Source organism: Triticum urartu, chromosome 5 (assembly GCF_003073215.2).
Source record: "Triticum urartu cultivar G1812 chromosome 5, Tu2.1, whole genome shotgun sequence".
Taxonomy (NCBI): domain Eukaryota; kingdom Viridiplantae; phylum Streptophyta; class Magnoliopsida; order Poales; family Poaceae; genus Triticum; species Triticum urartu.
This window is the reverse complement of record NC_053026.1, coordinates 289,021,387-289,045,630: the sequence shown is the minus strand read 5'-3', so window position 1 is coordinate 289,045,630 and position 24,244 is coordinate 289,021,387. Positions and strand designations below refer to the sequence as shown.

The 24,244-nt window shown below is 44.7% G+C and overlaps 1 protein-coding gene across 1 annotated transcript in view; it reads right to left on the bottom strand.

Annotated features, from left to right (window-relative positions):
• Window positions 1-10,855: 10,855 nt before the first annotated feature.
• Window positions 10,856-24,244, bottom strand: part of LOC125506990 — a 41,843-nt gene continuing 28,454 nt past the window's right edge. Inside the window, exons 2-9 of the mRNA XM_048671694.1 lie at window positions 14,309-14,876; window positions 13,259-13,525; window positions 13,052-13,180; window positions 12,899-12,967; window positions 12,609-12,770; window positions 11,925-12,135; window positions 11,497-11,832; window positions 10,856-11,402 (exon numbers count right to left, since the gene is read on the bottom strand). Of these exons, the coding sequence (XP_048527651.1) occupies window positions 11,254-11,402; window positions 11,497-11,832; window positions 11,925-12,135; window positions 12,609-12,770; window positions 12,899-12,967; window positions 13,052-13,180; window positions 13,259-13,525; window positions 14,309-14,876 (1,891 nt within the window). The 3' untranslated portion in view covers window positions 10,856-11,253. The remainder of the gene's footprint in view (window positions 11,403-11,496; window positions 11,833-11,924; window positions 12,136-12,608; window positions 12,771-12,898; window positions 12,968-13,051; window positions 13,181-13,258; window positions 13,526-14,308; window positions 14,877-24,244) is intronic.

Genomic DNA, 24,244 nt, shown 5'->3' with positions numbered 1-24,244 from the left:
CCTTTGAGCCAGTGACGAGCTGGCCCTTTGAGCTTGAGGGGTAGGTACTTGATGGCGTGGAGGTCATCTCCTCGAGCCATATGGATATGAAGGATGTAGTCCTCAATCCAGACCCCAGGGTCTGTTGTTCCATCGTATGCCTCTATGTTTACGGGCTTGAATCCCTCTGGGAATTCGTGGTCCAGCACCTCATCGGTGAAACATAGGGGGTGTGCGGCACCCCTGTAGCTGGGTGTACCACGTTGTTTGGATGTTTGTTGTGTTGCATTGTATGCTGGGGTGCGCTTGTGTGGTCCATAGATGGATCTTGTTGCACTGTTCTTTGGGTGCGATCCCTCGCATTGGTTGCGTGTTGTATGGTGAGTGGCATTTTATGCCGCTCTATGTTGGTAGAGGGGTCGTCCATCCGACCAGGTGGCTACTTTGATATTTGGTTGTGGGGGGTCTAAGGCCTCCTCATCGAATTCGGGTAGCAGTTTCCGCTTTGGGTAGCTCTTGTAGGGGCGATTGTCGCCGTACCTTGCTGCTGTGTTGAGTATTTTACTCCATCTGATTTGGAGTGTGTCTTGCATGGCCTTGAGCCTTTGCTTCTGCTTTCTCAGACTCCTCGCGGTGGCAACAAGCCTTTTACGGGCAGTCTGCTGCTCCGGGTGCCTGTCCGGTGTTATGTCGTCCGGACCATGATCCTTGATAGGATTTGTTTGTTCGGTTTGATTATCCGGATTGCCGTTGTCCGGCAGCGGTTCGCCCTGCTCCAGCGTTGGGTCTGTGTGATCGCTATTTCTGTCGGGGCAGGATTTGGGGCGGCGCTTGCATCGCCGCTTTGACTGCTTTTCGAGGGAACAAGCCTTCGGTGCGTCCTTCCACTCCTCGTCGTCATCTTTTGGTGCGTCCACCATGTATACGTCATATGACGAGGTGGCGTCCTAGGGCCCAATAGGCGCTGGTTCTTCGTCGTCTCCTTCATCGGCGTCCATACCGTCAATGTCCTCGGAGTCGAGGTCGAGCATGTCGGTTAAATCGTCGACGGTGGCTACAAAGTGGGTGGTGGGTGGGCTTTGAATTTCTTCATCGTCCGTATCCCAATCTCGCTGACCGTAGTCCTAATAAAGAGAAAGACTTTAGTGATTTTATAGTATCGCCGAAGGGCGGGTTCTGAAAGATGTCCGCGGCAGTAAACTCCATGATCGGCGCCCAATCGGATTCGATCGGCAGAGGCGCGGATCGTTCGGAGTCCGGAGAGGAGTCCGGCTCCTTGGAATCATGAGTTTCGCGGAGTGCGGGGCTGGCATTCGGCTCAATCGCCGTTAAGATCGCAGCCCCCGAGGTGGCGTCCAACCGCCCATCCTCAATCGGCGCAGTTGGCTCCGAATTAAGGGTCGGAGCTGACGCGGGTGCGGCCTCCAGGGCACAGTTCGGCGGCAAAGCTAAATCGTGCTCGTCGTGACAGAGCGGCGTGCTCGGTAGTGGCTCGAATCCGTCAGAGATCAAGTCTCCGCGGATGTCAGCCGTGTAGTTTAAACTTCCAAATCTGACCTGACGGCCAGGGGCGTAGTTTTCGATCTGCTCCAGACGGCCAAGCGAATTGGCCCGCAGTGCGAAGCCGCTGAAGATGAAGATCTGTCCGGGGAGGAAGGTCTCACCCTGGACTGCATCGTTATTGATGATCGTAGGAGCCATCGAGCCTTACAGCGACGACACAGAGGAACTCTCAATGAAAGCACCAATGTCGGTGTCAAAACCGGCGGATCTCGGGTAGGGGGTCCCGAACTGTGCGTCTAGGCCAGATGGTAACAGGAGGCAAGGGACACGAAGTTTTACCCAGGTTCGGGCCCTCTTGATGGAGGTAAAACCCTACGTCCTGCTTGATTAATATTGATGATATGGGTAGTACAAGAGTAGATCTACCATGAGATTGAGGAGGCTAAACCCTAGAAGCTAGCCTATGGTATGATTGTTGATGTGTACGTCGTCCTATGGACTAAAACCCTCCGGTTTATATAGACACCAGAGAGGGTTAGGGTTACACAAAGTTGGTTACAATGGTAGGAGATCTACATATCCGTATCGCCAAGCTTGCCTTCCACGCCAAGTAAAGTCCCTTCCGGACACGGGACGGAGTCTTCAATCTTGTATCTTCATAGTCCAGCAGTCCGGCTAAAGGATATAGTCCGGCCATCCGGACACCCCCTAATCCAGGACTCCCTCACCCATGATTTGTCCCTCTTCTAGCTGACGTGTGGCCAAACTAGCCGGGCAGGAAGCTTGCACAGTAAACTGCATGGTAGCGCAGGAACAAGCTCACCGACGATACATTTGGCGCCCTTCGAGCCCACGTGTGGTCAAACAAAACGCGTGCGGTGTTGTCAAGCGTGCACTGGAATCCTTCGCTATGAACGCGGTGACCATACATGACAATTATAGGCCGGCCGACCCCCATTTATTACAGCAACCATTTAACCCTTGTGTCTCTTCAACCTTTCGATCGCACCCCACCATTGCAAGAAGCACACCCACCATGAAAAATTCTTAGAGGGTATCCTGTGCGGCTCCAATGGCGCTCTGAGCAGCTGCTGACAAAGAGCAGCAGTTCACCATCCATGTCGTGGTGGACACCCATAGAAGGTTCACGGAGCTCTCAGTGGTGTACACTAACAACCCGGTCTTGGTGGAGCACTCCATCCACATCATGGAGATGTTGCTTGCTGAGGAGAAGTACAAGGTGGTCGGGTTCGACCTCGAGTACACCCGCACTCATGTCGGGTCTCGTCCTAAGGTCATTGGCGCCCAAATGTGTGTGTGCAATCATGTCCTCGTCTACCACTATTGCCTGGCCACAAGGCCTTGCGAGCGTTTCGCCAGGTATGTCAACAGCCCCCACTACATGTTCGCTACGGTGGACATCACCAATGATGTAAAGGTGCTCAAGAATCTGGGCATCGCCTGCCAGAATCTTGTCGACATCCAGGGCCAATACAAGATCTGGGGCAGCAATGAGCATGAGAAGGACTCACTAGTTCACCTCGCCGAGGCCATCATCGATCCCTACTACAGAGACATGAAGGATTCCGGCAACAAGGACAAGCGTGTCTGGCACTCGGCCTGGATGGAGAAACTCGACAAAGCTCACGTCGTGTACGCGGCCAAGGAGGCGTACATGAGCTACGAGATGTACAAGCAGATCGTTGACATGAGGAAGTGCCTCCTTCCCCAAAACGGCCAGGGATCCAGCCGGAAGCAGAAATATGGCAAGCGTCATTGCAACAAGAAGTAGATGATTAGATCCTTGTTTCTCCTAGTTTAGTATGCATGTAATTGCTTGCTTTGGTGAAAATGCCATGTGTGCAGTCACTTGTCTAATTGTATGCTTAATTTGGTTATCCAATGTTGTCTTTTTAAGTATATATGTTGATGCTCTGTAGACAGAGCAAATCACATTGCGCACGGACTAAACAATGGAACCCGTCGGTGATGATTTCATCAATCACTGACAATTGTATACCAGCAATCGTTTGCTCACAACACACACGGCTTGTTAACAGGAATCGTCTATGTTGTTATCGGTCTTCCCACACATTTTCGATTACAGGCCTGTTTGCGGCGTATCACACACATCTTGTTAAGTTGAACCGTTTATATTCTCTTGGCTCAACGCAAATAGTTCATCCGAGTGAACTGTAAACCGTATATAGCACACACCTTCACCTGGATGACCGTTTCTTTTGTGTTCCCTAATCACAAACAATTCATCCGAGTGAACTATATGTCGTATATCACACACACCTTCATCTGGCTGCCCGTTTCTGTTCTTTTGCCGCATCGCAAACAGTTCATTGGACTAAACAGTATGCCCAGCATCACACACGCAACTAAAATCCGAACCGTGTTTGATGTAACTGCCATCGCAAATGTTTTGCATCTTTTTTGACGGGTTTTTACATCATTGTTTGCGATTAATGCATCACACAGTTTCCTCAAAGGGTCTCTGATCGTAGTGTCGTGTTAGCAGCATCCTGCAGTAGTGCTAGCTCCAATTCATCAATGTAATGTAGGCATGTATTTCGTATATAGTCATACGTACTTATGGAAAAGAACTTGCATGACATCTTTTGTCCTACCCTCCCGTGGCAGCAGGGTCCATAAGGAAACTAAGGGATATTAAGGCCTCCTTTTAGTAGAGAACCGGAACAAAGCATTAGCACTTAGTGAGTACATGAACTCCTCAAACTACGATAATCACCGGAAATAATCCCAATTATTGTCACCTTGGGGTATGCAGATCATAACTCGTAATAGGTGTCTACAACTTGCAAGATAGGATCAAGAACACACATATATTCATGAAAACATAATAGGTTTAGATTTGAAATCATGGCACTCGGGCCCTAGTGATAAGCATTAAGCATAGCAAAGTCATAGCAACATCAATCTCACAACATAGTGGATACTAGGGATCAAACCCTAACAAAATTAACTCAATTACATGATAAATCTCATCCAACCCATCACCGTCCAGCAAGCCTACAAAGGAATTACTCACTCCCAACGGTGAGCATCATGAAATTGATGATGGAGGAAGGTTGATGATGATGATGGTGTCGATTTCCATCCTCTGGAGCCCCGAACGGGCTCCAGATCAACCCTCCCGATGCACATCAGGAGGTGGCGGCGGCTCCGTATCATAAAACATGATGAATCCTTCTCTCTGATTTTTTCTCTGTGAATAGGTACATATGGAGTTGGAGTTAGGGTTGTCGGAGCTCCAGGGGCCCCACAAGCCTAGGAGGCGCGCCCCTAGAGCTTGTGGCTCTAGGGTGGCCCCCATCTGGTATCTTTTTCCATCGGTATTTTTATATATTCCAGAAATATTCTTTGTAAATTTTCAGGTCAATCCGAGAACTTTGATTTCTACACAAAAATAACACCATGGCAATTCTGCTGAAAACAACGTCATTTCGGGTTAGTTCCATTCAAATTATGAAAATTAGGGTCCAAAACAAGGGCAAAAGAGTTTGGAAAAGTAGATATGATGGAGATGTATCACAACTCACTAGTAGCAGAAGCTTATACCAAAACTTGTCCCAATATTTTTACCACAGCATGTTGGTGCCATGCCTTTACAACATGCCAAGTTTCATGATTTTCAGGTGAGTTTTGAATTTATAGGAATTTTAAAACCAAGTTGATCAATGTTTCCACCCGAGTCACGACACCCAGATGTTTGAAATTCATTACCATTTCTTGCATGAGGCCTAAACATTAACCCAAGGGCACCTATATAATTTTTCAACCCATTTTGGTGCATTGGAGCATGTGCATGTAGTTCAAATTTGAATTATGCACACTAAATGCCTAGAAACTCAATTAATGTATAAAGGAGGCAAACGAACCCTGAATAATTCCAAATTTTAACACAACACTCCTATAGTTGCATGTTCATTGTAGATAGATGTTCTAGCAATTCAGACACCGTCCTTTCCCACCATGACCCCATTTTGTCTTTTAAATCAAAATGAAAAAAATTAAGTACACCACAAATAGTTTAGTAGTAAGAATCGTGTGCGATGCAGTATAAAATATCTTGGGGCACCCTCGTGTATGGCTTACACCGGAAACTTCGTCGCCTACAGTCCATCACCCGCACATCAACCACATTTGCGTGCTAGTTTTTCGCTGCACCGAGCGAAAGTTTTCAGCAACCGCGGAAATATCTAGCTCCTCGCCCCTCCCCTGACTAAAAGCCACATTTCCATTGTTTTCTCCTTCCTGTCCAAGTTCAAACCTTTACTACTTGCTTGCAGCGCCGCCTCCTCACCGGCGACGCTCCTTCCTATGGTGCGGCCTCGTCGATATAGTCAGGTAATCCACACTCCACTCCCATCATCCTCCTTCTCCATCCCACATGCCCTAACCGCCGGTGTGACATGTTCCACCCAAATCACTGCCCCATCCTTCAAACAAGTGCCGCCCATATCCATTTTGCACGCAATATAGCTAGGAGCTCAAGGAGCATCTGGCAGTGGAGAGGTGAATCGCGACCGCACGTGTGGATGAGGTCGCGATGGCTGTCATGCGTGCCGACCACCAGATCTTGGAGGAGCACCTCGCCGTCGAGGCCACCATCGACGCCTCGCGCGCGGACGCTGCCACGCGGTTGGCTACTTTAAACGACATTTCGTGGTGTTTTCTCGTGGCCACCGCCAGTGCCTTCTAGTGAATTGTCCTCTGTAATGTTAATATGCAATCTGATCTTCTGAAATGTGATGTTAAGTTAGCAGTTTGGTTCAACAATTGCTATATTTACTAGTAGTTCTTAAGCATGCTTGGTTTGATTAACTGTGTGATCTTCTAGTCTATGTTCTATTATGCGATGTGGTGCTTAGTTAACTATTTGGTTCATTTGTTGTGGTGTCCAGTTAACTGTTTGGTTCAATTATGCAATGTGATGTTTATTTGTTGTGGGTACAATTTTGTATTGTTATGCATGTGAGAAATAAATCAAATTTGGATGTACTAAATACATGAGAAACATATACAATTGCTATCTTTCCAAGTTGTTTAGCATGCTTGGTTTGGTTAACTGGCTTTTCCATGCGGCTCGAATTAATTTGTTGGATCTGTAATTTGTTATTTTCATTAACATATTCTATTGATAGTATGCCAACTCTCACATAAACTAGTCAATATTTGCCTTATATGTGTTGCAGGGAAACAATGGGAGGCACTGAGGTTTACCATCGAGGCTTGCACATGCATGGTCCTTTGGCTAATAGCACATTATTATGAAATTTCACAAACCATTCTAATATTTATGTTTTAAACAATTTGGTCTTGCATATGTAGGTCCTACTGCCAGAGGTTTAGACCCACTATTCGACCCATTTTGCATATAGGGAAATGAGATGATCATGAATTTCAGTCAAGTTAAGAAACTCGGAAATATTATTAGGATAAAGAAACTACTAACGAATAACAGCAAGATCTTTGTTTGCACAATGAAGAAGACATCAGTCAACTATAGGATGGTACTAACTCGTTTACCTTGTTTTTTTTCCTATGCGCCATTTCAAAATTTAGAACAAATATCTATGCTTATCTTTGTTTTCAGTCTTTTTCAAAGCAGTTCACCGATGATTACCTCTCAAACCACCTGCTTGGTCAAGAGGCGAGGAAGGTATTCATTCAACACCCACGGTACAATACTGAAGTCTTCCTCAATAGGACGAAGGTTGGACGGGCAATTATCCACATCCATTGGCCTAAAGTTGCAAGGACATTAAACATCACTGAAGGCCCAATATTCGCCTTCCGCTTCAGCAGTTTTCCAGTTGAGATTCATATGTCTATTTACCGTGTATGATGCTACTTTCCAAAGGTTTTGGATGTTGCATGTGAAACTTGGTGTTGTTGTGTAATGGCGTAGCTAGCAATATGCCTATATGGTGTAACTGAGTGTTGAAGCTATCTAATGTTGTACTCTGATGTAATTCAATTTGAAATCTTGATTGCCGTAATACGGATATGAAATATATGGTGTGTTTGTCAATTTGATTACTAAATGGATTATCAATAATATGCCAATTAGCCTGCTTATTAGGTTTTTGTATTGCGGACGGCTTCCCACACAACATCGTAGGCGATGAACTCAAACAACCCACACAATTTCTAGAAAGTAGGCGTGTTGGATCAATGAATAATCACACACAACTTTCGCTCGACAAATGTTTGCATTAGGCCATCTTGCGCAAATGTTTTCACATAAAAATTGTGTGTGATGTACATACTAACGGAAATGTTTGTCTGGGATTCGCTATGTGGGATGTACATACAAATGGAAACGATTGGGCATGTATAATTGTCTGCGATGACTCACCCGATCGCACATGAGCTCTTTTTGCCGTGTATGACCGGAGGACCTATCACCGACAGTTTCTGGGTCGTGTGGGAAGAACACCCCCACCTTATCACACACACAGGCAAGGCGATGGTTTAAAACTCTAACGTGAAAAGGCGGTAAAAACCGTTTGTATAGGAAGTCTCTGCAGCAGTACTTGTTTCGTACTTGTCTACTCTTCTCGTTCATGTTCTTCATCCCTGCAGGTACCTAGGACCATGGAGAGCGAGTCACGAAGGAGCTAAGGGTAGGGAGACTGTGATGTGTTATTCTGAACACCAATGACATAAAGGTTTAGTGCAGTAACACGGATTCTATCTCTAGGAATTCAAGAGGTGTAGTCATTAAATATTCAATGCTTTTGTCGGATTATTGCTATCTTAATTATTGGGGCAACCCTGTGCGACGGATAGGGCATTCGGTTGGACAACTGACTCTTGATGCAGGATGTGTGCCAGTTAAGACATAATTTGGGCAAATCCTTCACTTTGATACGTAGCAAGCACATCTCAATGGATGACTTAAAGGGCACAAAGTAAGAGCATAATGATCCCGACACAAATATATGGTTGTAAGCATAAGTCCTCATACCCATGCCTATTTTTATTATAAGTGTTTCTAGTGTCAGCTTGATTCTGATCCGGTTAAAAGATGGAATTTAGTTCTCTTGCAAAAGCTTATTAGAAACCCTTGACTTAAAGGGTACCGTCCTCTCGTGGGTTCGATAACTCAGGGTCACTTCTGGGGGAAAAGGCGAGAATTCTTTCTGCTCCCTTACCGGATCACTAAAGGGACTAATCAACTCTAGCGAACACACTCCTCGCCTGCGTGGCTCTCCTTGGACTGTAGCGAACACGCTCCTTAGGCATTAACGACACGAACTGCAACATAAGCCTCACAATGAAAGGTGGCACTCATCTCTTGTTGTAGCCATCCGCACATCAGAAACATGACACTCACCTAGCGAGCCCATACAACCCTCTCTTGCTCGGCTGGCTCCATTGCTGAAGATGGCCAAGGGAGGGGGGATGGGTGTTCTTGGAAGGTTGGAAAGGTGGGGGGGTAAGGTGTTAGTGGAGAGGCATTGAGCGCAATGGACTGGATGTTTTTATTTCAGGGATCCCATTGTTTTCTTTTGACACACATTGATTGGTGGGTTCAAAGGGTCAACGAGTCCCCTCTCTCCATTGATGAAGACATAACAAAGTGGTGGGTCTCAAAGGGTCAAAAGAGTCTCTTGCCACTACAGTTGATGTGGCGAAGTGACGAGTCCCAAAGACAAGAAAACAGGTCAATGAAGACCGCAACCTGACGGTAACTCAAGCAAACGACACACAAGGGCATATAGCTAATTTCTTCACAAACCGTAGAGACACTATTAAATTTGAAGTTTCAGTAGTATTCTCGAATACCCGAGCTAGATAGTGGCACAAACCAAATGTTTTCTATAGATTTTGGGGAATGGCTCCTTGAGAATGAATCCCCAGACCTTTTTTGAAGGATTAAAGAATAATAGGAAAGAGCTATAGATGCTCTAAAAGCATCTACAACCAGACCCCACTCTTCCAATATATGTCCAGGTAAACAATCTAGACAAGAGAAAGAAGAAAAATGCCCGCCCAACCGGATCCTTCATTTCCCTTAAGAGAAAGAAGAAAAATGTCCACCCAACCAGACCCTTCATATCCCTTATATGTACGGGTTGTCCGGCACCTAGACATGACCCTCCATTTCCCTTCATATGTCTGGATTGTTCAGCACATGGACACGTCCACCACGTCAGCCCACATCTCAACCAACCAGGTCCTACCTACAGCCACAAATTCTTTTTTTTTCCTCTCTCGTTTTGAACGAGGATAGAGCACAAGGCTATAGTCAGTGACCTAGCGTCCCTGCTCACCTACAACGTTCCCTCCGCCTCTCGGCCGAAATCACTATTCCGACCCTTTGAACAAACTTTGTCACAAAATAAACTCGACGTGAAAGTATTTCACTATCTGATTCTTTTAGCAACGCCACAGCCCGCGGCGTTTCTGCCCAACATAGAAACGCCGAGGTAGCTAGCGTTTCTGATCAAATAAGAAACGCCGAGCTAACTAGCGTCGCGGACCAGGTAAGAAACGCCAAAGGCGCTGGCGTTTCTGGCCATCATAGAAACGCCAAGGAACCATGGCATTGCTGCCCTCTTTGGTCATAATTAATTAGCCTTATTAATTAGGCTGTTCATCCACATTCCACATGCACATGAAAAAGGGCAGCAACGCCATAGTCATTGGCGTTCCAATGATGGGTAGCAACGCCAGTGCCTTCGGCGTTTCTTACCTGGTCCGCAACGTTAGCTAGCTCGGCGTTTCTTCTTTAATCCGAAACGCTAGCTACCTCGGCGTTTCTATGTTGGGCAGAAACGCCGCGGGCTGTGGCGTTGCTAAAAGGGTCAGATCATGAAATACTTTCACGTCAAGTTCATTTTATGACAAAGTTCGTTCAAAGGGTCAGAATAGTGAAAAAGGCCCCGCCTCTCGCAGCCCTGCCCCTGAATCTCGCGCGACGGCGTCACCTCTCGCAGCCCTGCCCCTGAATCTCGCGCTACGACTGACGCCGTCGCTGGTTGGCCGCAGCCCTGCCACGCGCGTGCTAGTTCATGCAGCCAACGAGTGTGCCGGTTCTTGTGGAATAAATGCTCTTATATTTCTTTACAAAGGTTATAGAGGGAGTACTTGATGAAATGTCTAATCACGATCTGAACATTTTGAGGGGTGCAGTTGCATACTCTACCCGGGCATATAACCCAGTCCGAACATATAAGGGATCCAATTAGCCCATTGTGGTTGTAAATGCTCTAAGAGGTGAAACCTGTGGGCTCGTGGCCGCCTGTCAAAATCAAAACATGATTTTGCCCTGAAAATATATATCAAAACATGATCTATAAATAAATCTAGAGCTGGCAGGACCAAATCAATATAGCCTCCCCCTCAGTTTATACCAAAAATTGAAGTTGACAATCAGCAAGTTTGTGCCATCGCAGCGGATTCGGCTGCTTGTGCACTTGAACTGTTGCAGTGTACTCCAGCTTAAATACAATATACATGGTAACTGTAGAAAGATACCCGTCATCTACGGAAAGAATGGTGAAACATATTACTTGTACAAAAGAATGGCCTTTGACCAGTATTGGAGCGTAGTCTCCATGGATTGAAGCAGCCGCCGTGTTGCACAGATCAACGAGATGCTTTACACTATTGTTGTACTGCGACGCAACCTCATGAATAAGTTTTGGTAAAGAGAGATTGTGATGCTTCCACTGGATTTACTCACAAGTTTCATCCTCTAAGAACATCGCGAATTTGTGGACAGGTTACTCAACAAGGCAGGCAGCTATTGCTTGTACCGTCCATTGAAGAGATATGAACGAGTGAAAGCCGAGGAGGATCGGAAGATACCCGATTTGCCCAAAAATTGGCAGCTTTAACAAAATAGTGATTACCGTTCCACACAACCACTTTCCCTCCTGCATTATGTGAAGAAAAAGTAACTAATTAGTCAGCAGAGTGAGGCATCTTATAATATAGCTGAAGTTTCCCTTCCTGGCAAGAATGTATTACCTTGTAGAAGACCAGTTGGCAGGAGTGTTAGTCGGCATGTCAACTCGTTGTTGGCAAGACAACGTTCAAAATTGGCCAGCTCAAGTTCATTAATACTGACGATGGACTCCAGAAGAGCTTTACCAGCGGGTGCAGCTAAGTGATCGCTGTCAACAACTGTTTTAAGAGCTGTTTCTAAACCACTAGTCCATGCATTAATGCAGCTGTCCCAACAAGCCAACATTTTACTAAACATCCCGGGATCCGCAAGAACCCAAGGCTTGAAATACTGCAATGACAAATGCAAGAGGTGTGCAACTCTGTAGATCTCCCCAAGAGCAACAAACCAATTTGCACCTATACAATCAACAAATACCAGATTTATGGTTAATATTCTACCTTTGAACACAAATGATAAAAGTGCCACAAATTGATCGAAACATCTGTACCTTCAGAAATTACTAGATCATGGACTTTCGCATGACAAGATTCTTGCCAAAGCACTGCTCCATGCTGCAGTTCCTGAGCACAGGAAAGAAACATACTGTACCATGCGACGACATAATCGCATTGCTCCTCTTTGGATGCTAGTCCCAAGGTATGTAGGGTTGACACACTATGCTTGTAAAGTTCAACTGCCAAACTCATGTCATGCTGTGCCTATATTCAAGTATTGGATTAATAACCCAAACAAAGATCAAATCATGACCGAACAAGAAGCAGATGGTAACATGGTAGACAGCAAGATCAGCTGCACATAATTCTATACTAAAGCAACAAAAATAATTACATCTAATCTATATATCGCTTCAGAGGGTAAGAATGGTGTGGATTACAGAACTGTTCAAAGAAAGCACTACTCAAATCATTTTTCACCTTCCATTATTACTGTATACACAACAATGAAGGACGTCCAACAAAGAGAATCAAGTGTACTGATCTTGATTTTACTGTCGGAGCCCCTCCCCTACAGTTTTCAGTTTAAAAAAAGAAAAGAAAAACACAAGGCGAAAAGAATGATCTGTGCCAGTCTTTTTCGCTGATAACAGTAGGATGAGTTCTTAGTCCTTACTAAGATGTATTGATAACGAGCAGATAATTACATATCGCTGAGGAGCAAGGATGATACATACCAGTGCTATTTTCTCTGCTAAATGATAGTGCTGCTCAAAATCCTTTATGTGTTCCTCTTTGGTACTGTTAAGCAGTCCAGAAATACTCTCATCCCTCGAAGGCTGTTCCTCAATGCGAAATCCTTCTGCCAGCGAAGAATCTCGTAGTTTCTCCCAGATTTCCTGGAAATTGTGAAAAATGGATTAGTTCAATATTTAGGCCAAATAATGATTTATCTGCAGCACATAAGACAACATATATTAAATTCACCAAGACAAAGCTAATATAGAAAAACATAAGTAGTGCATACCTGGATCTCCCTTTCAATTGCTGTCTCTTCTTTGTTTCCATCAGAATGTGCAGAACTCTTCTGGGCCTCCTGATACCATACTAATAATTACTGAATGACAAATGGTAAAAATACCAAAGATGTATGTACTAAATGTAATGAGCAGTGATTGACCTTAATATCCTTATTATACCGGAATATCATTGCCATGGATTCTTCTCTCAGCTTATGGTAGAAATCAACCAAAATATTGTCGCTTCCTGATTTAATGGAATGGTTTTCATCTGTTCCAAACGAAGAGTTCTGATCACTGATCATTAGCACACATCAAAATAAATGAATGCTATCCACTGGTAACTTAAAATACCATGAAATACTCACCACTTCATTGCTAGAGAACATATCAGAAGAGCTGACTACACTTTCGGAACAACTTTGAGGAACGTGAACAGCATCGACAAATTTAGATTCTTTGTACAAGTTGAGTATGGATGAACTATTATCTGGAGAATAGCTGAAGATCTTCACACTTTGTCCTGTGGACTCATGATTTCTGACATGATCTGTAGTCTGGAGGTTCAGTTCATTATTGACACCAGTAAATAGTGACCAATCTTTCTGGTCGCTGCCCAATGATTTTGGCATACCCTGAGAGTATGAAAAGATTTATATCGAACCAGATCAGGAGAAGGGAAATAAAGTCTAGAAAAAAACTGGCAACAAGGTGGCTAAAGATATCGTCAGAGCCTTAAGAGGTATATGTTCGTAGTATTAAATAAAATGAGACGACTCATGGCAAGCATGACCTCCATTTTTACTAGGAAATATATACAACACTGAATTAATGTCCAAGTCTAAAACTATAACCATGAAGGTGTGAGTTAGAGCTTTATGCACCTCCATTCCTAATTATAAGATGTTTTGGATATTTCAATATGGACTACATACTTACTGAAATGAGTGAACAAACACACTAAAACGTGTCTATATACATCTGATTCAGAAGAAAGTTAGAACATCTTATAATTTGGAATGGAGGGAGTACTAGTTACACTTTATTCCCCGGACGGACAGTTTACATGGGATAGAATATTACCCCTTGAAGTAGTCTGATTGTTTTACTGAATTGCCACACTCATGTGATTTATTGTATTTGATTAGCTCTTAGGTTACAGTTCCGGCCGGGGCTTAGCAACGGATTTTCTACAGTGGGTTAGCTTTGGTCGCTAGCAGCAAATTAGTAAGAAATAAACATCCCGCACATGCCCTACTTCACAAGCTAGCTTACTCTCTTTACCAAATACATTTATCAGGTCGGCTGTCCAGCTGATGCAATAGTTTCAGATCACGTTGATGTCAAAATCTCATGAAATTTTACAAAGACAGCTATGAAGGGGAAGGGATCACTACAGGAACAAATCATAAGCTTACCTCAATTCCACCTCCGTCCGCTTGTCCGGCTCCATCCTGGCCGGCATCAGAGGAGGGCGCGGCCTTGAATTCCCAACCGTCATCTCCAAACCCGTCATCGTCCACCTCCTCCAGCGCACCCGGCTGTGGTGCGTCGGGGGTAGGCGGAGGCTGAGATCCGTAGAGGCCGACGATGAGGTCCTTGAGATCCGCGGGGCTCGAGGCTTTGGATCCGAACGACGGTGGCCGCTGGTGCACCGTGGACGTGGGCGGCGGCGGCCCGACAGGCACTTCATCCTTCTCCTCCTCCTCCTTGTCATCGGCTCCAAACAGGGATAAGGGGAGCGGGCCCCGGGGCTTCTCCCAGGCGCCGGCGGCTGGCTTGCCCGTAGGCGGTATGGCGGGTGCGGACAGGCCATCCGGGCTGAATTCGAGGGAGCTCGCCACAAAGTCGCCCCAGTCGTCGTCGAAGGCTGCGAAAGTAGCCGGCTGCGGAGCCGGAGGTGCAGGCTGGGGCGCAGCGGGGGCGAAAGCGAAGTCCCCGAAATCGAAGTCGTCGTCGAGGAAGGGGGCCGGAGGCGGCGGGAAGGGGGGGGGGGCGGGGGGGGGGGGGGGGGGGGGGGGGGGGGGGGGGGGGGGGGGGGGGGGGGGGGGGGGGGGGGGGGGGGGGGTTGCCTCCAGCTAACGATTTGTTCGCTATGGTGGGCGACCTCTATAAAAATGCATCCTCTAATAAATCATGGCAAATCAAAAGGAGAAATTGTTTCTCAAAAAAGCATGACAATTTTTGAATTTTTTGTTGTTGTCATCACATAGCCAGATTTAACAAAAAAAAAACGTTTCATAAATAGATAATTGCCATGGTATCTTCAAATATTTTGCCATGGAATATCCAAAGAAGTTTCTGATGGTATGCTCAATAATAATTGCCATGCTATCCAATTTTGTTTACCATGGTTTGTTGAATAAAATTGCCATGGTGTAAACAATAAATTTGCCATAGTCCAAAATCTTTATCTAACAATAAAGCACTGACCGTTTTTGCCGCCTAATCGTCGCGGCATTTTTGCAAAAAAGAAGCCCTTGTACTTTTTAATATTCAATCCGCAGTCCTCGCCGGCGCGCCCTAAAATCATGGGGAAAATATATGTCAAACGGAATATTTAAACCCCTAACCTCTTATGGCTGACTTACCTGAGTCAACCAGCTGAGAAATCACGTGTTCATTAATAGAAATAATTCCTTTCTAAATAGTACTAAAGGTTACTTGCATGGCCTTTTTTTAATCAAATCGCTGGGCCTATTTAACCATCAAATAACTGTTGCTAGGCCTTTTCTGGGCCCCAAGCCACATAAGAAAAACGTAATCTCTAATCCAATAGGCTGCAAAGCATCGATATTTCATGTGAAATAATCTCATCTCACTTCTTTAAGACGATTCCCACCAGTTTATATAGATTAGCAAAGTTCGTTGTAATATCAACCAGACACCTACAAAAAAGAAAGATGACAACAGACCAGAGGGTGATCAAACCGTTGAAAGGAAGGATGGATTCTGGATGTGTTGCACCATGCAAAGAGGGACATGTGTGCTGACATATGGGCTAAAAGAATTAACTTGACTAGGAAGGATTCTGTGTGTGTGCTGGAAGGAACATGCAAGGAAGGAAGCAAGAACATGAATTCTAGGGCTGCAAAGAGGGATGGACCGCAAGGAAGGAAGCAACGACGTGTGTTCTAAAAAAACTACGAAAGATTGTGTGTGGGGGTTGGAAGGAACATGCAAGGAAGGAAGTAGGGGAACATGAACTAGGGCTGCAGAGAGGGGCCTCACTTGAGTAGGAAGGATTGGCATACGTGTCGCAAATGTCGTTGGCGTTTGACCTGATGCGATCCATGGCGCCGCTGATGTCGCCGACGTTCGACCCGCTCGACGTTCTTTGGCCGGACCGTCTTCCACAACCCGAACCCGCGGGTCCTAGGGGCTGGCTCCTTGATTATTTTCAGTGACGCGCACATCTTACTCAATAGACCATCATCTCCACTCATTTTTTCCCAACCATCGTTATTATCGTTGGTACAAATCTCACATGCCTGTTTGTTTGACCCACAGCCGGTTTCACACAGATCAGGTTGTGCCCCATCCTACATAACTTGGATGTTTGCTACAACAATTTTCCATGGAAAATCTAACCATCGGAGTGACTGCTCAGCGGCTATGGTCTGGCCTGCTAGCTCCGATCATCATGGTGACAATCGCCCGTCAAGAAAAACATGGTGACAACTACGAGGTGAGTTATTTTCTTGGTAACGTTCAGACCTTCATAAATATGTGGTGCATTAGTTGGTGCACATATCATGCTAACTGTTGCATTGGCATGACTATAGAAAATTACATGTAGCCATGTATCACCACGTACGGCGAGTGCAAAGGCACTGGTTCTCGGCTTACAACTGTTGGAAATATGGCCTAGAGGCAATAATAAAATGGTTATTAGCATATTTCCCGTTTATGATAAATGTTTATTATCCATGCTAGAATTGTATTGACCGGGAACTTAAATACATGTGTGAATACATAAACTACACCGTGTCCCTAGTAAGCTTCTACTAGACTGACTCGTTGATTAAAGATGGTTATGGTTTCCTAACCATGAACATGAGTTGTCATTTGATAACGGGATAACGGGATCACATAAACTACACAGTGTTGCCTATCACCCTTTGATACGTCTCCAACGTATTTATAATTTTTGATTGTTCCATGCTATTATATTATCAACCTTGGATGTTTTATATGCATTTATATGCTATTTTATATGATTTTGGGAAAAACCTATTAAGCTAGAGCCCAGTGCCAGTTTCTGTTTTTTCCTTGTTTTAGAGTATCGCAGAAAAGGAAAATCAAACGGAGTCCAATTGACCTGAAACTTAACTTATTTTTGGACCAGAATAAGCCCATGGAGTATTGGAGATGGACCAGAAGAGTCCCGGGCTGCCCACGAGGGTGGGGGGCGCGCCCATCCCCCCTGGGCGCGCTCCCCTGCCTTGTGGACAGCCCAGAGATCCACTGACGTACTTCTTCCTCCTATATATATCCATATACCCTAAAAACTTCGGGGAACAGAATAGATCGGGAGTTCCGCCACCAGAAGCCTCCGTAGCCACCGAAAACCAATCTAGACCCATTCCGGCACCCTGCCGGAGGGGGGACCCCTCACTGGTGGCCATCTTCATCATCCCGGCGCTCTCCATGGCGAGGAGGGAGTAGTTCTCCCTCGGGGCTGAGGGTATGTACCAGTAGCTATGTGTTTGATCTCTCTCTCTCGTGTTCTTGAGGTGGTACGATCTTGATGTATCGCGAGCTTTGCTATTATAGTTGGATCTTATGATGTTTCTCCCCCTCTACTCTCTTGTGATGAATTGAGTTTTCCCTTTGAAGTTGTTTTATCGGATTGAGACTTTAAGGATTTGAGAACACCTGATGTATGTCTTGCACATGCTTATCTGTGGTCACAATGGGATATCATGTGATCCACTTGATGTATGTTTTGGTGATCAACTTGCGAGTTCCATGACCACGTGAACTTATGCGTAGGGGTTGGCACACGTTTTCGTCTTGACTCTACGGTAGAAACTTTGGGGCACTCTTTGAAGTTCTTTGTGTTGGTTGAATAGATGAATCTGAGATTGTGTGATGCATATCGTATAATCATACCCACGGATACTTGAGGGGACATTGGAGTATCTAGGTGACATTAGGGTTTTGGTTGATTTGTGTCTTAAGGTGTTATTCTAGTATGAACTCTATGATAGATTGAACGGAAAGAATAGCTTCGTGTTATTTTACTACGGACTCTTGAATAGATCGGTCAGAAAGGATAACTTTGAGGTGGTTTTGTACCCTACCATAATCTCTTCGTTTGTTCTCCGCTATTAGTGACTTTGGAGTGACTCTTTGTTGCATGTTGAGGGATAGTTATATGATCCAATTATGTTATTATTGTTGAGAGAACTTGCACTAGTGAAAGTATGAACCCTAGGCCTTGTTTCAACAAATTGCAATACCGTTTGTGCTCACTTTTATCATTAGTTACCTTGCTGTTTTTATATTTTCAGATTACAAAAACCATCATCTACTATCCATATTGCACTTGTATCACCATCTCTTCGCCGAACTAGTGCACCTATAAATTTTACCATTGTATTGGGTGTGCTGGGGACACAAGAGACTCTTTGTTATTTGGTTGCAGGGTTGTTTGAGAGAGACCATCTTCATCCTACGCCTCCCATGGATTGATAAACCTTAGGTCATCCACTTGAGGGAAATTTGCTACTGTCCTACAAACCTCTGCACTTGGAGGCCCAACAACGTTTACAAGAAGAAGGTTGTGTAGTAGACATCACCCTTCCTTGCAGATTTCTCAAAATCCATAATATTCAGACAGAGAGGCTTCATGACGGTGAAAGGCTTCCGTCTACTTGTCAAGTAAGAGATGGCTTCAGGGGAGTCAGTATGATGCTGTAAGACCTCTACAAATGAATGCAGACTATGAGAACCAAGAGATTCTCCCACAGACATGTACCTGTGATAGCATTAAGGTGCGAGGGAAGGGGAAGAGGTCATGTGCATTCTCAGAAGATTTTGAAGATAAATCAGTTTGAAGACATTGACCTCATAGTGCGAAGATATTCACTTATTTGAAGTGAGTTGGTTCCAGATTTGTACGAATCCATGAATAAGTACAAGTGAGGAATCTAACTAGTTATGAATCATAAGTGAACATACTTTGCAAGATATGAGATTCAGAAAGAGACAGATCCAGATTTGGAAGTTGAGAAACCACTTTCGGTTGAAGTGGAAGGATTTGACAGATCAAAAAGGCTGTAAAAAGTGAGATTTATTTACCACAGATGAACTGCTAGACGAGGCAGAAGGGAGGCCGAGCAGTCCAATCTCCCGTGCCCTAACTTGGCGATGGAAGACACCTACGGCGGTGGCGGAGAATATGAGGTCCGCGGCCGGCGTGAGTACGGTGTCGCAGAGGTCGCGGTAGCTAAGCGCTTCGTCTCCGGCGTCGGCGCGAGCTAGCAGTGGTGCTAGGGTTTGAGTGAGTTGGCGAGGTGGAAGAGGAGATAATCACTACAAAAAAATACACTTCCGTGATGATACGTGTTTGTCACAGTAGGTCGCTTTTTTGTCATGCATACATCCATGACAAATTTATGACAGAATCAAGATAGTCATACCTGTGTTGTCGTACAAGTGTTCCATGACATTACCAAAATTATCATCACGGAAGTGTCCACTTCCATGATGATAAATCGCGCATCACAGAAGTGCTTTCGTCAAGGGTGACTGACATGTGGCATCCACCGTAACGGAACGCCGTTAAGCTATCGGGTCGGGTTTTGGATCTGATAACCCGTTAACAGCCCCGACCAATGGGGATTTTCCACGTGTAAAATCATCATTGGCTAGAGGAAACACGTGTACGCTCATCGTCGGGACAGATGTCATCCACTCACTGGACAGAAGGCACCTATGATACGTCGACACGTGGCATGGCCCAACAAGTTTAAATGGGTCGGCCCAACTAGAGGCCCACAAGATTTTGCGGACCATAATGGGCCGGCCCAGCTAAAGGCCCACGAAATTTTGCGGACCATAATGGGCTGGCCCAGCTAAAGGCCCACAAGATTTTGCGGGTCATAATGGGCTGGCCCAGGTAAAGGCCCACAAGATTTTTTTGTGCCATAATGGGCCGGCCCGGGTAAAGGCCCATAAGATTCTTGTGGGCCATAATGGGCCGGCCCATCTAAAGGCCCACGAGATTTCACCGACATTAATGGGCCGGCCCAGCTGTAGGCCCACAAGATTTTGAGGACCCTAGTAGGCCGACCCACTAACTGGCTGCCATGTTTTGGGCCAAATGCCGGCCCATATTTGATCCGGTCCATTAATGGTCTACCACGCTCCGGGCCTAATAGTGGCCCATATGAGATCCGGCCCGTTAAAAGCCTACCACGTTCTGGGCCAAATTACGGCCCAGATCAGGTCCGGCCCTTTAAGAGGCTTTGGGCTCAATTATGGCCCATATCAGATTCGGCCCGTCAACTGGACACTATGCTTTTGGGCCCACTTGCTAAAGGCCCACTTAGTAATTCGGCCTGATATTAGTTTTGGCCTATTAAGGGACCGTTTAACATTTCGGCCCTATATTAATTTCGGCCTGTTAAAAGCCCGTCATATAGTTGGGCCTAACTACGGCCCGGTTTGCATCCGGCCTGCTCGCAGCCGATATCTAATTGGGCCAAACAAGGACCCAGACAATTTTGGCCTGTTAAAAGCCTGTGATTTGATTTGCACAATCATGGGCTAGGGTTCATTTCGGGCTGCTGCATAACTAGTAGGAATTAAGAACAAACCTACTCTATACAATAAAGAAATTACGGCATAGTAACTAAGAATAAACCTACACTACACAATAAAGGATTTAAGGTATATTACATCCACTGGGCATCAAAGTTCGCCACCAGTGATCATAAAGCGCAACGAAGAAGCAGATTACAAAAACTGGGCACCATTGCAGCGTAACAAAATAATACTGAACCGAGACCACTTCCAAGACAGTTCAAGAAAGGTTAGCCTTGCGGGGGAACTGCTGCGCAAGCTGCTGAGCAAGGCTATGAGACCGGCCTAGCATGTCGGTCATAGCTTCCAGGTGTAGCTGTTTAGCGATGAGGTTCTCATTGGTGTTGTCCACAATCTTTCTTAGAGATAGGACTTCAAGTCGAAGTTGAGTTACAGAATGCCTTTCTGCTAGAAATTGGGACTGAAGAAGTCGAACTGATTCAGACAACGAATTCTGTGAGCTTATATAACTGTTAGTCTCAAGTAACTTGAACACTGCATCAAGACAAGACTTTGGGGTTGTCTCGCTATCTTTAAGATGTTTTGCCTTCTTTGCTGCAATATTTGTAGGGTTTGTCTCATAGCCTTCAGCAGACTTGTGCATGCCATCAGGCATATCACCCTGAAACAAAGCAGAGAGATGACAGGTTTTGCACGTGTATAAACAAAGATGATAACTGTTCTGTCAATTCTATCCAATTTCAAATTAGAAAATAAAGAGTATGTTCAAAATATCAATAGCATAATTTGGCATTGTTCATAATGTGGGGAGCTTCACCACACCACTGGATTACCATGTCAACATAACAAGCATAGATGAAGGGCAAAGACAATCATTGTATCTATTTTGGATAATGTGCATGGCATGTTGTTCATATCATCAGCCACATCAGTAAGATAAAACAGGAGATGACAAGGTGCAAACGTGGGCTGCTTCACCACACACTGGATTATAGATCCACAAAAACAAGCATACATATAGGGAGTATTAAGTAATGTGCATGGTATGAATAAGGAATTTGGTTTTACAAGTAAAACTTAGAACTTACAGTTCTTACGAACATGCATTTTGGTAGAAACAACAAACTAAACAGCAGTAAACGATAGGGAGTATGAGCAAATTAAACAGCAGTTGAGGATAAAGGCTTTAGAAGGACTGACTTACATTAACAGTTAACACCGGCTTTATAATGCCCTTCTCCATGGCAAGGGAAGGATAACTCAAGAATTTCAGCACAGAATCTTCTTCATAAGCATTGCCTGTACTCTACATTTTGTAGAGAGTAATTATAGATATGATAATACTGGAAGGGATGGAGGATAATGAAGATAAGATGCAGATTGATGCTACATAATCAACTACCAATCCCTGGAAGTACAAGCGTTACAGGACAAAATGTACTGACAAGAGCAATGGGCTACACTTCTGCACTGGCATTGTCTGTGTATTCTACTTGTTGGTAAGATTAAATATAGATCTGATCTTTTTTAGTAAATGGTGGGCGAGGGAGATAAGATGCAGAATGCTACAAAATGAACCAATCCCTCTTCCCATAATACAAGAGTGTTTTGAGCACTGGTGTATTGTACAAAACGTTCTTATATTATGGGACGGAGGGAGTAGCTGTTAATGTAAGTACAGTGATAGACCACGTTCAGTCCTTACAAGAGGACTGCAGAGCTAAACCTCTTCAAAAGCATTGGGTTGATTCTAAATTTATGTAAGAGTCCATACAGATCTTATAATGTCCACCAAATGGACGATTACGAGGCTAACATGTGCAGTGATGCTACATAATCAAACAGCTATGAAAGTAAGTATGGTCATACAGGGCAAGAGGTACTCACAAGAGCAATGCAGTGTGCAGTATAGTTGCGAGATTCTGTGGTCCCTTGAGAACGAATGTTCTTCTGCTAACAGTTTTCATACAAGTGAGACATTAAGGCAAATGCAGAAATGTAGTTCAAATTGTGATGTGATATCATAGACAGTACCTTACGCTGCAGCCGAGACCAATGTGTAACAAGATTATTCCAGTCACCGTCGGATAAATGTAGCACCGGAGACTTTACAGAAATTTCGTTCAGAGGCTTGCCATCGAAGTGCGCTTGCCTCAGGTAGGAACGATACTTCATCAACGAGTGCTTGAAAAGTGCAACCAACCCTTGCTCATCATCACAATCCAGTTTGCGCCTTGCCTATTTGAAAGAATGAAATCTTGTGTCTTCTGTCAGCAGAAACATATGCAGTAATGACCATGAATAACATTAGTACATTACTTACGCATAAGTTGCGGAGGAAGACTGGAAATTGTTCTGTGTCTGTGGTATAATCTTTCCATGAAGGAAAGATGCGCACAAAGTTCCTGACAACAACATAAGCTTCGTCTTCTAAACTGGGAAGAAATGGAACAGGGGTCCTATTTTCTGCAATTGGGGCTCTCTCTGGTTCGAAAAGGGATTTGGCAACTGGATTTGGTGTACTCTTTGCTGGAATGGGGGTTTTGCGTCGTACAGCTGGTGCTATGTCAACTGGCATAATCATACTGTTTGCTGCAGTTGGGGTCTGCTGAGTTGGGGCATCAGAAATGACCAGTGTAGTAGGGCTAGAGTCTGCTAGAGTTGGGGTATTTTGTGGGTCAGGTGATATTGCAACTACACCTAATGGGCTATTTGATTTATCAGGTGCCACTACCTTTTCCAAATACTTTGCTTGTGCTCCTCCACGATCAGCAATCGCCCTCTTCCTTTTGAACGTCTGATACACAAGAACAACATTTGGATGGATAAATATGGTATGATGACAGATGGAATATGTACTGAAAATGGATAGGCAGGGCGTATTCACATACACGATGTGTAAACTAAGCTAATGGCAGTTCAACAAAGTAGAAGCAATGCAAAGCATCAGTTGCAAGATATGTGCGAGCAATGTAACCTTGGAAAGTTAGAGCAAGTACCTTGATGGGTGAATAAGATAGGGCATCTTCCTCTGACTCCTCCACTAGGGAGCTACATTGACTTAGGTCTCCCTCTAGCTCAGAATCACTATTAGGATCATATTCTGAGCATGAATCTGTAGGTGGAGAGTGTTTGCATTGCATTGCATCCAGACTTGATTTCAGTCCCTTAATGCCAAGTTTGACAGCCATGGCATTGTTCTGCTTTATTCTTTTCATGCGCGCAAGCTCATAATAATTATGATGCTGTTCAGAATCTGAGATTCATGAAAACATAAAAAGTAGTCAGATTATCTATGGAATGCATTGTGGTTTCAACTCGGAGAGTGTCTCCCTATAAACCCTTGCATATGCAAAGTTCACCTCCCCAACCGTGCTGACTAGACCACACATAGAGATACACACCCGAGCAGCGAACATGCATTTTCGAAACTAATTTCGGAACATTTAGCTGACCAATTAAACAACTCTGTTTTAATAATATCAGATTCGTATTTGAACAACTAAGCTTGTTTAGCTTGATGGGTGGAGCAGTGTTATTATGACACGAAGCATGTATTCTAATCATATAGTGATCATAAA